The following is a 13,651-nucleotide window of genomic DNA, read 5'->3' as shown; positions in this document are numbered from 1 at the left end:
AGAATCTGAGACCCAATCCTCTTGGCTCACATATGCATACTTCGTACCTTGTTACAAACCTCATCTCATCCTCACCTCACAACACTGAAGTAGGCAGGGCTGGCCTATAGAGATGAACTGTTGACCTTGATTGAGAACTCAGGGCTTCCAGTCAGTGCACCTTACATTCTCTCACACTGGATCAAAGATTCCCTGAATCATGGCAATGAGTGACTGAACTGTTTGGAGGGAGGAAGCAGGGAACGAGAGCTCCACGAAGGAGAGGCAGCAAGGGAAAGGAGGAGAAGGGAATTAAGACAAGACCACTGGGCTTGGGAGCCAAACTTGGGTTCTTGTTTTCAATCTGACACTAACTTGTATGACCTCTGCCAAGCCATTTCTCCTCATCCCTCATCTGCAAAATGAATAGATTGGACAAAATTATTTCCATGGCTTCTTTCAGCTCTGACATTTAGATTCCGCTGTTTCAATTCTTAAATGCTCATCGGTCATCTTGTCCCCTTCCGTCCCCAGTAGTTTTCTGTCTTCCCCCACTTTAATCTATTTAATCTCAGCTGCCAAATGTGATACATTCACTTTTCCCATCCTCATTTTATGCTCAGAAGAAAGATCTTGCAAGTTGTGTTTTGCTTTGAGGAGTCTGCGTGAAGATTTCTGCCCATCTTTTGAACCAAGGGCATGCATGGACACAGCCTCAGAACTCCCTCTAAAAGCCGTGAAAGAGGCCCAGTGTAAAAGAGGGGAAAAGACAAACATTTGATCTCCAAGTTGAACTCCTTTAGAAATCAAGACAGATAACCATAAAATTTATTTATTTCACCTGTTTTACTTTCTCACATTGGGAGTAGCAAAGGTGGGAAAATTTACTCAGCTGTGTGTGAACAAACCCTTCTTGGTTTTGTTACTGTTGGGGTCAAAGCCTAGAGTTTTCTTTTTTAAAAGCCCTAGTTCTTGGATACCTTCATTTTTAACTCTAGGACGAGCAAATATTTTCTTTGGAATTTATAACCACTTCCAAGGAAATCTGGCAAAACAATGGGCATCAACTTCTTTCTACTTGCTGCCACCTATAATTATCTGCTATGATAGCACTCGGCTATTTCATTTTCCTGTACGGGTAAGAACAAATCACCAAATAGGCAGAATGCACAAAAATTTATTTACAAAAAAATCCAAATTACATATAATACAGACTTTTTACACACAAGAAAACATAACAGCTTTTATTTTTTATTATTTTATACTACCAGAAGGTAAAGAAAAATATTTATTTTTAATAAACCACCTATTAATTTTCATCTATTGTTATACAAAGTTGTAGATCATGCACAATTCTTTACAGTTTTAAAATGTTTTGCTAAGTGCAAATACTAAATTCCTCTTTCCACCATTAAGGCAAGTAAAATGGGACTCTAACTGGGGAAGGGTGGAGCCTTGCTCACTGCGGAGATCTTTCCTGCAGGCAGCTGCCTCAGTCTGGGAGCTAGACAGCCATGACTGTGGCATAAAAGGAGCCAGACTGTACAATGCAGAGCCTGCAAGATAGGAGGGCTTTTGTTTGCTTTTGCTTTATTTTCCAGGAGCTGGGCTAATCGCTTTGGACTTCCTGTCATTTTTATCTGTGCACATGATTGCCTGCCAGTGGGATGGGATCAGATCTCTTTGGCCTCTCCAACAACTCCTCACTCTAGTACAGGGCAGAGAGTCGAAAAATATGCCTCCCAAAGCAAGAGCCCTGGGAGAGGAGGAATTCTATCTCAGAGAAAATTGCTCCCACTGACAAACAGAACAAGGCAATACTAAAACTAGGTGATAGTGACCGCACCATCAAAAACAACCACTTGCCCAATTCCTTTTCATTTCTTTGAAGCTCCCCCACCTCATCTGTGACTTGGTAATATTTAACTCTGCAAGTTTTGCAAAACTAGGTAGCTAACAATAAGGTAAAAATCCAAATATCATTTGGAGCATGAGCAGGGTTAAGTCAAGTTGGCTGTTGGGATTTTCTGTTGCAGACTGCAAGAGTTCGTCACCAAGAATATTTAGAGTTAGGAGGGACCGAATAGGTCACCTACCCCAACCCACATCATTTTACAGATGAGGAATCTGAGACCCAGCGAGGTCAAGTGACTTGCATAAAGTCACACAGGCAGTGCCAGGATTTGAACCCAGGGTCTCCTGACTCCAAATCCTGTGCTCTTTCCACACCATCATGTTGCTTCAACATTCTGAGTAGGATCAATGGTGGATGTCAAGCATTTTTTCCCAGCTAAGAGAGCACAACTACACACAAACCAAAACAGCCAAAGCAGTGGTTTCCAAGGATAGGGAGGGGTTTGTCCAGGCTTTTCGTGGGCCTGTCTCACATATGCCACCCTAAAAATCATCCATCCTTCCCCAGCTATTACAGAACCAAATGTTTTTCTCATTCCCCAAATTTAACATGTTAACATATACACACTGTGAAGCAACGCAAACGAACAGAAACTGTAAGGTGAACGGTTTAATGAAGGTGACGGCTCATTTGACTCACTGTCCTCTCGGGTGGTTCTACATGTGCCACTCGCCACCTACTGCCTTCTGAATCTACTGCACAGCCAACCTTGACTGTGCACGCACACACCCCCATAGGGGAGAGATGCCCACACGTAGGATCTAGGGCAAGAATGAACACTGCTGATGGAAAACCTGACACTTCAACCTGGAAAGGGCAGTTGCTGTAGAGGAAATCCTGGCTTAGTGACCTTCCAATTCTGAAATTCTAGGATTCAAGCCTCTTCCATGGTCCCTACAACCATTGTCACAAAGGAAGTTATTGGGGGAACCTTATTTTAACAATACTTAATAAAAAGAGCTCCTGCGCTTTGTAATAAATCAATCTATTGCCCTGGAAGGCACATCCGTGACACATGCACGATGCATGTCACAAAAATACCGATGGAAAAGGCACTGGTTATTAGGGCTAGTACTGAACCTCAGGCAGACAAATACGCACGTCCCTCAAAAGTGATCATCAGATGGAAATATATAAGGAACGACTGGACCTGAGGGGAAAGAAGAGAGTCTAGAGAAGAGCTCTTCCTGAAGATATAGTCACAAATCTGGACCACAGCCCTCTCCTCAAAATTCTTTCTTGCTCTCATCTGCCACATCTCTTGAACCAATCCTAACATAGCTTTCCCTCTCCAAAAACTAGGTCCTACCAGATCATCATGTGGAAAGGTAGAAGTATGAAAAGGCATTTCTTTGGAGATTGTATTTTTTTCCTTTCTGATATTTGAAGCATGTCTAATTGGCTGATGGGTGACATCTCGATTACCAGTAAACCAGATAGTTCTGTTCTGGTTAATGGGAGATGTTTTCTTGCCCAAAGCCCCACTGATTTCACATGTATGTTAGGTGTCTGATGTACCAATGCCAATAGGCATAGCTGTAAGAGTATCCTCACTAATAACAGGGAGGCCTTTACTGCTGCAGTGATAATGCTTGAAATAGAAAGGGGCATAATGACACATACTTCTATCTAATCTTTTTGGGGCTCTGACATTTAAGAGTAAAGCCTCCAGCCAGACCCCGAGGAACTGATCAGCTGGATTCACTAGGGAAATAAAAGCGAGTGGATTGGCAACAATATGTTCTAGTTTATACATAGAAGGCTGACGGCAAAGGGAGAACGAAGAAAATAATTTTCCAAATCTGTGGAGTGGGAGAAATTGGAGGGAATAAAATTGTAGGCTATTCAGCAGGCAATAGTAGTGGGGGAAAGTTACTGGTTGGACCTCTGCACATAAAATGGCTCATTTTGTGACTGAAATATCACCACGGGCCAGTCTTCCAAACAAAGTTTGGAGAAAGGTGCAGCAGGAAGTGCCACAGGTCCTAAAACCTAAACTGCAAGCTGTATTCTAGAGCCAGAAGTCAAGACTTTTCCAGAGGAGAAGACTTCAGAAATGTTAATAACTAAGCTCTACATATAAACACTTATCACATTAACATTGAGGGGAAACTGGATGCACAAAAAGAAGTGGGATGCTCAGTCTTCTCTCCTGTCCCTCCTTAAGTACAGTGTAACAGTATGCTGGCCTGCCTGCCCCTGGCTGTCCAAGGGAATATCTTTTAGGGTAAGGTGCAGTTTTAACCTGAATAAAGACCAGCTAAGCAGCATTCAGAAATTTACATCCCTATATAGACTTTTTTCTCCTTTCTCTTTATATAAACAAAACTTAGCAGCAAAAGTTGAGAAATAGTTACCATGTGGTTCTGATGTCACCAAAGATTATCCCAGCACTAGGCTAACAGAAGAGTCAAGGGGAGGCCCAGAGATGGCGATGCTACAATACAGACATTTGACTGTTCTGGGTAAATGCTGGGAGGAGTCTTTCAATACAACTAAAGGAGTTTAAGACCAGCTCTGACTAGTAAGCTTGGATTAGAAGGGCTGATTCGAGATAAGTGGATTTTCCAAGGAGTAAGAACCAAAGCGGGGCACAGGTAATCAGAGAAGAATGGGGCAAACCAATCAGGTCAGAAGTTTATTTTTGAAGTCCCAAACAGTAAATTATTATTATTATTTTTTTTGGAGGCAGTAGAAAGGGGAAGGGGATGGGGCTGAAAAGAAGAGAGTGAGAAAATCTTTCTGGATGAACAACACTCACTTATAGTGCAAGTTGTCACACTCAAGAGGTAAGATGAAATCCAACACTGGGATTTCGGTAAAAGAATCTCAGCTTTTTCATCTGTTGGGCCTCTCGTATTTATAAAGTACCGGTCATTAACATCTTTCCCCTACTCAGATCAGGGAGTATACGTTTGACTGTCCAGGGAGCTCCCTCCCATGTGACTCTGTGACAAAACTAATGTGGCCGAGACCACTCCACTCATTACCAGAGTGAGAAGAGGGCACGCTAATGAAACTACAACGAGACCCGGACTTTAACTCCATGATTCATGGAACTCAGGACGAGTAGTGGTGCCTCTTCTAAGAAGATTCAGACAAGAGTGCTTGCAAAACTACTAGTATTTTCTTTTTAGCCTAAAGTGAGCAGTGGAGACCTATTCTGCTCAGCAAGGAGGAGCTGAGCTAAGAGGCAAGAGGGTCATTTACCTTCCTTAATTATATCTGGTTGCCACTGGACTGAAACTGGAGGTCAATATCTCATTGTGAAGTGTTGTCCTTTGAAGCCCTAGTGGGAGTCTGGGGAAGACACAGGCCATTCTAAGGGGAGTTCCTAATGAAGCACCACCTATCATTTCTCTCCTTGATGTATGAATCGTCTTGAATGTACTTTCATATTTGCATTAACTAGCACAGGTAGAGAAGTACCAATTTAATTAGAAAACTCGATCTTTCCTGGATCACTCGTGGTGACTTCCCTGTTGTCTGTTCTGATCAGGGGCAGGCAAAGCAGCTTTTCCTTCACATCATTCTATCTCCTTTAGGACAATTTCGGAAGGAATTAATGGACAGCACAGGGTTGTCATGCTTACTGATAAGCTATGTGCTGTGCTGGTCATTTTCTGGCAAGGTAGGTTTTACTTCCCTCTCCTTCCTGGAATCCTCGAGCCCAAAATCACATGGGCAAATCCTGTTACTGGTGTCCAAGGGATCCTGGGCTCTTCTATTCTTCTCAGCTGTACTTAAAAGAGTAGTGACTACTTACACTCTTAAATACAGGAAAAGGCAAGAGAGAGAGAGATAAGAGAAAGTTGGGTGGGGGGGGGAGAAGAGAGGAGAGTTTGGGGCCTGAGTAGGTCTCTCTATTATCACTATCAAAGAAAAGGAAAATTGGCCCCAAATTAGTCATGTTTGGCAGCCCAATCTGTAAACTTCCATCTCTACGGGCTCAGCAGCAGTTACTGGTTTTAGGGGAAAAAAGTGGGGTAAACATCTGAACTAGGCTGTGTATCTTTAACACCACCCCCCACTCCCTAATGAAATTTAACTGGGGGAGATTTTCAGGCTGCTCCTTTCAGTTCTGTGGAATAATGAAGGGAGTTGGGAGAAGGGGAGTTGTTACACAGGATGGCCCTCCGAGGTGCTTCCACTTCAGACGTCTATCCCACCTGTCAAAACCGATGGCGTGGCTGAGGACCAAAGTGCATAGGTAAGTTGTGCTCCAGCGGGACATTGATTGGGGGAAATTCATAGTTCACTCGCATATTTGGCAGAGGAGGGACATAGGGGGCAGGGATGGGGCCTAAGTTGAGGGGAATATTGTTGAATATGGGACGGACAGGAGGCAGAGGAAAGGGTGGGTGAACAAAGGGATAAGGAGGGATCCTGGCTTGGTGAAGGTTTTGTGGAACAGGTCTTGGGATGACTTCAATCCTCTGGAGTTTTTCAGGAGCTGCCTCCATGGGGGGCCCAATCCGTTTGAAGTTGTTCTCTGAAAAGGAGAGGTGATTTTTTAGAAAAAGAAAAGTTAAAACCTAGGTCTGAATGTGGTTGTTCAATCTGTAGTTCTAAGAGACATGGTTGCCTCTTCCAGGGGGTGTGGACTTGGGCTCTGAGTCCACGTATGGTAACCACATCCACGACTCCTATCTATGAAGACCAGGTGTGACTGTATAAGGTAATGAAATTGGCTCCATAGCAAACACCACAGAACATATGGGCCCAGATCAGCGTGACTGTTCAAAAAATCCTGGGAAGCCAGATACTAGTTTTACCCAAGAGTGAGTTCTGAAGCCCCTTCCAATTTTGAGCTTCTACGTTTCCTCTTTCAAATCAATTCAGTTCACAAAGTATTTATTAAGTGAGTCCTATGTACCAGGGAATGTGTGAGGCAATGGAGACACAAAAAGAAAATTACATTCTACTGGGAACTATGCTCAGAACCAATCTATGAGCTGTACAAGTCAAGGGTTACTACTTTATAGCCACAATTCATTCCGGACAAAAATGTTATGAACTGGCTTAATCTACTGCTATCATAGATGTATCAGCTTTTATTCTAAATGGCTCTTGGCTGTTTCCCATAATTAAATCCAACCTCATTCAAGGACGATATGCTCCCAATGGAGCAATTCCTATGCTACTGGTTCTGGAAGTAGTTCCAAAACAGCACCATCAGTATATGGCCTCCCTCCTCTACCGCCATCCTTTTTTTTTTTTTTTGGTGAGGCAATTGGGGTTAAGTGACTTGCTCAAGGTCACACAGCTAGTAAGTGTCAAGTCTGAGACCGGATTTGAACTCAGGTCCTCCTGACTCCAGGGCTGGTGCTCTATCCACTGTGCTACCTAGCTGCCCTCTCTACTGCCATCCTTAAGATGACTAGTTTGAAGGGAGGGGCCATATTTATTTGTATGTATAAATTATGGTATTACCCCCCCCAAATTACCCCCACTACTCTAATGAACCAGTCTCATATTAAGGCGATGACTGAATAGATTTAGAGCTTGCCTCATTAGCAAACCTGGGCTTGTGGGAAGGCTGACTCCAGTCTGAATGTGTTCCCTCAGCCTTTCCCTTACAATTCACCCACACTCATGCTGAAGGCTGATGGGAAAACAGGCACATTAATGCACTGGGGCAGGAACTGTGAACCAATCCAGCCACTGAGGAGAGCAATTTGAAATTATGCCCCCCCAAAACTGGGCATATAATTAAACTGGACATACCTTTTGACTTAGTCATATCGCTACTAAGCCCATACCCCAAAGAGATCAAAGGAAGAGGAAAAGGACATATATGTGCAAAAATACTTACAGCAGCTTTTTTTTTGTGATGGCAAGGAACTGAAAACTGAGAGAGTGCCCATCAACTGGGGAATGGACAAACAAGTTGTGGTATATGATTATAATGGAATACTACTGTGGTATTAAGAAATGAAGAAGGGGATGATTTCAGAGAAACCTGGGAAGACTTATAGGAACTGATGCAGAGTGAAGTGAGCAGAACGAAGAACAATCTTATAAAGGACGACAATACTGTAAAGACAATCAACTTTGAAAGACTTGGGAACTCTGATCAATGCAATGATCAGCCACTTCAGAGGACTCATGATGAAATAAGATACCCACCTCCTGACAGGTGATGGATTCAAGAGGATAGATTGAGATGTGATTTTTTTTTTTTTGCCATGGCCAGTGTGGGAATTTGTTTTGCTTGACTCTACATGTTTGTAGAAGGGGTTTTGTTTTTCTTGCTTTTTCAGTTGCAAGGGGGCAGGTTGGGGAAGGAGAAGGGAACTGGGGATAAAAGATGGATTTTTGTTTGAAAAAAAAATTACTTTAGAAAATAAATAATCCACCTGCCTTTCTCTACACAGATCTACACTAGATTAGAGAACTTGCCTCCGTTTTTCTTCTTCTGCTCTTCTTCAGCCTCCTTCTGAATTTCTTGGATGAGCTTCTCATCATCTTCCTAAAAAATAAAAGTTAGTAAACCTGTTAGGGGGGCAGCTAGGTGGCACAGCGAATAGTCAGGCTGGAGTCAGGAAGACCCGAGTTCAAATTTGGCCTCAGACACTTTCGAGCTGTGTGACCTTGGGCGAGTCACTTATCCTCAGTTTGTTTGCCTCAGTTTCCTCATCTGTAAAATGAGCTGGGAAAGGAAATGGCAAACCATTCCAGGATCGCTGCCAAGAAAACCCCAAACAGGAACGAGAAGACTCAGACACTACTGAAATGACCCAACAACAATGACAACAACAAAAAACTCGTTCTCCCAATGGCAAGTTATGTTCTGACTACAGCTTTGGCTTGAATAAGCGGGCATAACGGATTAGGGTAGCACATCCTGATCCATTAGATATGTGGCTGGATCAAAGACCTGTCTCAAGAATTTCTTCTATTCATTAACCAAACCAACATTAACAGCTTAAGTCCCAATCCTCCCCAAATCCCATCCTGGGCCCTGCCCTGGCAGGGCCATTTCACACGGTAACCCTGCCTATATGTGAAGAAGCAATGGACCCATCAGCAGAACTCCATTTCTGCAGGGGTGTGATGAAGCCAGAATCTAGAGCTACCAATCTGAATGTCAATTCAGTTCAACAACTATTTGTTAAGTGTCTTACTCTGTTTTTCCTCTCTCTTGAGCCCAACAGAACTTGTACAGTACACCTAGAGGTTTAAATGAAACAAACACAGTATTTACCCAATTAACTTGGCCACACAACACTTTGGAGCTTGACATATACTGAGTTAAGAAAAGCCTTCAAGAATCCATAATTGCTGGTTCAGAAATTTGGGAAAGGTGGACACAAGGGTGCTCTTGCCAGACTCGCTTCTATCCATCTGGTGTGAAATGGGGTATCATTGACCAAACTGCCTCCATGTTTGTGGGAAGATTTCTGACAAGCTGATTTGAGGGAGAGAGAAATCTTTTATAAATGAGCCTCTGCTTTGTGCCTGTTGGAGGAGGAAGTCCTATGCTTATTTTGGGGAAGGAGCTAGGGAAAAGATATGGCTACTATGAGGTCCCTCTGCTCCCCTTGATTCCCCAGTCCTCCTATGTTTTAAGCAGGTGAGCAGGTTGGTGGGAAGGTGGAGAGGGGAAGAGAACAGGATTAGGGTTCTAAAGTCAAAGGGAGCTGGATCCCCAAACCAAGATAAGGATGACCAACTACACAGTCCACGTAACTCATGGTACTAGTAGAGCAAGGTCCAGGTTTGCTCCTCCACCTGGTAACTCTATCCCTACTTTACCTGTTCCTTAGCTCAAACTCTTATATCATCCTAGAGCTCCCCTTCCAGGCACAGGAAATAGGCATTCTCTAAGAACTCTTCTCTCCAGAAAGCTTGGTCTGGAACTTGCTTTGGTACGGGAATTCTCCCTCTGTGCCCACAAGGTTCGCGCCTAACATTCTTTGTCATTCTTCCACTGCCGTTATCTACTACTTTCTCTGGGGTTATGTGATTATCTGGAGGTGCCTTAAACAACTGGACTCTCCAAGAATAGTTTAACATGCACAGAAGCTCAATGCAGAGGAAGGCTTAATAGTAGCTAAGAAAATTCTCTCTGGTCAGCTTCTGGGTTTACATTTTTAAAAGGAGTGGATTTATCTCATTTCCTGCAACTCCAGCATGGCAATAGACACAGTGAGAAAGATTTTACTTGTTACAATGCCAACTCTTTACTTCTGTGTTGAGCAACAAGTAAAATTATTTAGAAGTACTGGGGCTAAATCTACTTCTTACAGTCCCAAATGTGAGGGCTTACAGGCTGCTATTTAGCCCCTGTTAGATAAAAACTCATTGGCTTGAAGAAAACCAGAGTCTGTAACTCTCCCGTCCACCTGGAGAGCCATTAAGCTTTTAAATGCCAACTCTGCATTAGATATTTATGTTCCAGGAATATCTTTGGAGTGTTGGTTTCAACAGTTAAGCTTAATAGGTCTTAAACTGTAGCTTTGCAGTAGCTAAATTGCATTAAAGCCATGGAGATATAAGCATGTACTAAATGGCAAGAATATACCAACATATTACTAGATCTTTGGGTGGAGAATTCTCCATGCTTTAAAATACAAATATTATTAATTAGAAAGAGATTAGCTTTTATGAAAATGTGCCACTATCTTATGTGGTAGGGTCTTTCCCTATTAGCCACCACCAGTAAAACTGGGAAGTAGCCTCGTGTAGGTGCAAGAGCACTACACTGGGAGTTGGTAAACTTGAGTTCTGGACATTTACCCATTGGGTGGGTCATAAAAAAGTCTCTTTCCCTCTTGAGGCCTAGGTTCCCTCCTCTCTAAAACAAAGGCAGGTAGACTAGATGATTGGTAAGCTTGAAAAAGCGTATGATTCGTAGTAATACATGTATGTGTACTATACCTCAAAAGAAAGGTAAATTGAGAGATAAGAGTTCAAACTCAATTACAACTAAGACAAAAGTGCACCAAGCATTTTATTAGCTGCCCGGCATTTAGCATAGGAGTTCTGTCAACTTGATGAAACACAGCTACGTCAGGCAAATCAAGAAGAGATCCCAATTTGGGTTCAGGTCACTACATAGATGACAAGGGAAGTTAGACAATTACCTAGATCTGCGGTTTCAAACTTGAGATATGAGTGCCATCAGCAGAACTAAAGCAGGCAGAAAATGGAATAGAAAAAAAGTAAAAGGGATAGAGGAAAAATGAAGCAGTAGAGGTTGGGTAGATAGCACCAATAATTCACTTAGGATACCCTGAGTGACACAAATGCCATAGATTGTTTAATTATGATAAGAAATGCATTTTGGTTGTTGCCTTCCTAATTATCTTTTCCCAGTTACTAGGTTTATCCAGGTAGTTTTCCAGGAGAAAAAAAGAGACATACTCTCTAAAGGTTTTTCTCATTACCATCTAATTTGATTTTAAATGATTTTGTTGATTATAATTGCAATTCCAGCTAAGAATCAGCTGTGGGAGTTTGCAGAGACAGAGCAAGCCTATGCTTTCAGAATATGATTTCATCCAACAGCAATTTCTCGGCAGCCAGCATCAGTAGACAAACCACATTCTTTCAGTAGCAAAACCTTACACTGTCGCATGATACTTTTGACAGAATCACTAGAGTGTGAGGAAGGAAAAAGAGCTTTTCTTCTCTGCAAAGTTCCAAGGTCTATACACACTCACACATGGGAAAGTGCCAGGCACCACTGAGCTAGGCGAACGGATGGACGCACACATGGCATCTGGTTGGCTTTGATCACTAGTGATATTTTCATGACAAGTCCAACTGTTCCTGACAAAAATTCTTCAGTGAACACATCCAATTTCTTCCTTTAAACATTCTCTCAAGCGTATCTGAGGTACTTGCATAAATGGTTTTGTGTGTTTAGATTTCTAAAAATTTCCCAGAATGGATTTGCTGGCTTGTGCTACTAATCTGACAGATCAACATGCTTCAAGTGAAGCTTGATTTAGTATTTCAGCTTTTTTGTTGGAGTGGCAAAGGATAAATTCTAGTGTCTTGGGGAAAGTACACCCTTCACTTCTTTTTTTTTAGGGGGAGGAGGAACCTCTTTCATACTTTTTACTTTGCCTTTAATTACTCCTCCCAGTTAGTAACTGAAGAAGGCCATTTTAAGCTTTGATTGGCTGCTTCCTCAGATATTTAATTACAGCCACAAAATGGTGCTAGCTTAATTATTTTATGGAATCATTTTTACCATAAATTCTGTGCATGTTTCTAACTATCCTTAGACTCTGGAACATAAGTAGAAGATTTCAACCTTTGAGTCAAAGGACATAGCATATTTAGCAATGGAAGAAATGAATGAATAAATAAATAATAGAGGCCTAACTAATAACTTCTTATAAGGTGCTATGAACACAGCCTCAAAGTTTCCAGAATCTAGTTTATTTTTAGTTCTATAAACCAAGTGTGGAGGCAGTTTGGAATCTTAGTTCAATAAGGAATTATTAGGACTTGTGATGATCCCTGTTTCCAAAATGTTCTTTGGTCTTGTTATTTAATTTGTATGTGTTTGGCTGGCAGATGGGGTCTATTGACTCCTTTCCCAGGAAGGGGCTCTTTATAATCTTAAGGGAATAATTTCTGGTATCCCTTGCATACCACATTTTATGTTAGGCACACTTGGAAGAAAAGGTCAATTTTTTGCAAACATTTTATAATAAGAAAATCTGGGACATTTGACTTGGGGAGAAATAGAAGGGGAAAAGGGTCTAATGCTTTTGACTCCCTTCTCTTCCACGGTAGAGGGGTGGGCAACGAGCACAACAATTTTTCTTACCTTTTCTGAGTGGAGTAAATTGCTACTTCTCCTCCCTTTAAGGTAAGGGCAAATGGGGATAAGAGGCAACTAAAATGTCTCACATTCCCTGTGGTATTTAGATAAGCTTTCTCTACTGCTAACAAGCAAAACAAACTTTATCTAAAGGCTCCTGGAGGAAAGAAACTGCAAAGAGATGCAGCTCACACATAATGTGCTGTTCTCCTTAACCAGTGTATAAGATAAGACTCTTTTTAGATTAGATTCATCCTACAAAAAGTAAAGTCTACAAACTTTGAAATTATAAGACATTTCTTGCCCTCTCTGGGGAACAGAACTTGATTTATTTATCCTAAGTGTGAAGACATATCAAAATGAAGAACTGGAGGAAGAGAACTATGATTCAGGAGATGGGCTGACATTAAAACAGAAAGTCCACTTTATCAAGAGGTTTAAGTTAATTTTTTTTTATTTTGATGGGATTTGTTTACTGAACCAGACTACAATCACTGTCTTCTAAAACAGAAGTCTGATTTGGCTTTTTCTGTTTTTCCATTTTTACCCTCAGCAGCAAAAGCTAACATTTACAGACTACTTTCCAAATAGCAATATGTTTTCACTATGTGCATGCAAAAATTTTCCTACTCCTCACCAGAAATTATAAGCCTCAACTCATATTCCTGCCACAAAAGATTTACTGACTCACTTGGCAATAAATTTTTCAAATGATGCCAACTTGTACACCCCGTCCCCCGCCCCCGTGGCCTTGGCTGTAGTGCTTTTTTGCCTCAAATAATTTCTAAAGAGGTTACCAAGTGACTTAAATGCCATGAGAAATATGCCTCAGTTAACTTTCCCTTGCTTGCTCCACAGTAGCTTGTCTAGTTCTGGATGAGTATCAAGGAAGCTATGAGTCTGGAACAGTGTTATACTGCGAATCCTGACTTTCCCCCAATTCTGTGGCCACTCAGGAGATTTGCAAGGCAAGC

General features: G+C 41.9%; 1 protein-coding gene across 1 annotated transcript in view; it reads right to left on the bottom strand.

Moving 5' to 3' along the window:
* Positions 1–1,208: 1,208 nt before the first annotated feature.
* The window catches only part of RNF216 (ring finger protein 216), a 179,876-nt gene continuing 167,433 nt past the window's right edge, over positions 1,209–13,651 (bottom strand). Inside the window, exons 16-17 of the mRNA XM_027874745.1 lie at positions 8,297–8,366; positions 1,209–6,386 (exon numbers count right to left, since the gene is read on the bottom strand). Coding sequence (XP_027730546.1) covers positions 6,067–6,386; positions 8,297–8,366 — 390 coding nt within the window. The 3' untranslated portion in view covers positions 1,209–6,066. The remainder of the gene's footprint in view (positions 6,387–8,296; positions 8,367–13,651) is intronic.

This window comes from Vombatus ursinus, unplaced genomic scaffold (genome assembly GCF_900497805.2).
Source record: "Vombatus ursinus unplaced genomic scaffold, bare-nosed wombat genome assembly UNPS02014807.1, whole genome shotgun sequence".
NCBI classification, from domain to species: domain Eukaryota; kingdom Metazoa; phylum Chordata; class Mammalia; order Diprotodontia; family Vombatidae; genus Vombatus; species Vombatus ursinus.
This window is presented reverse-complemented; position numbering and strand designations above follow the sequence as displayed.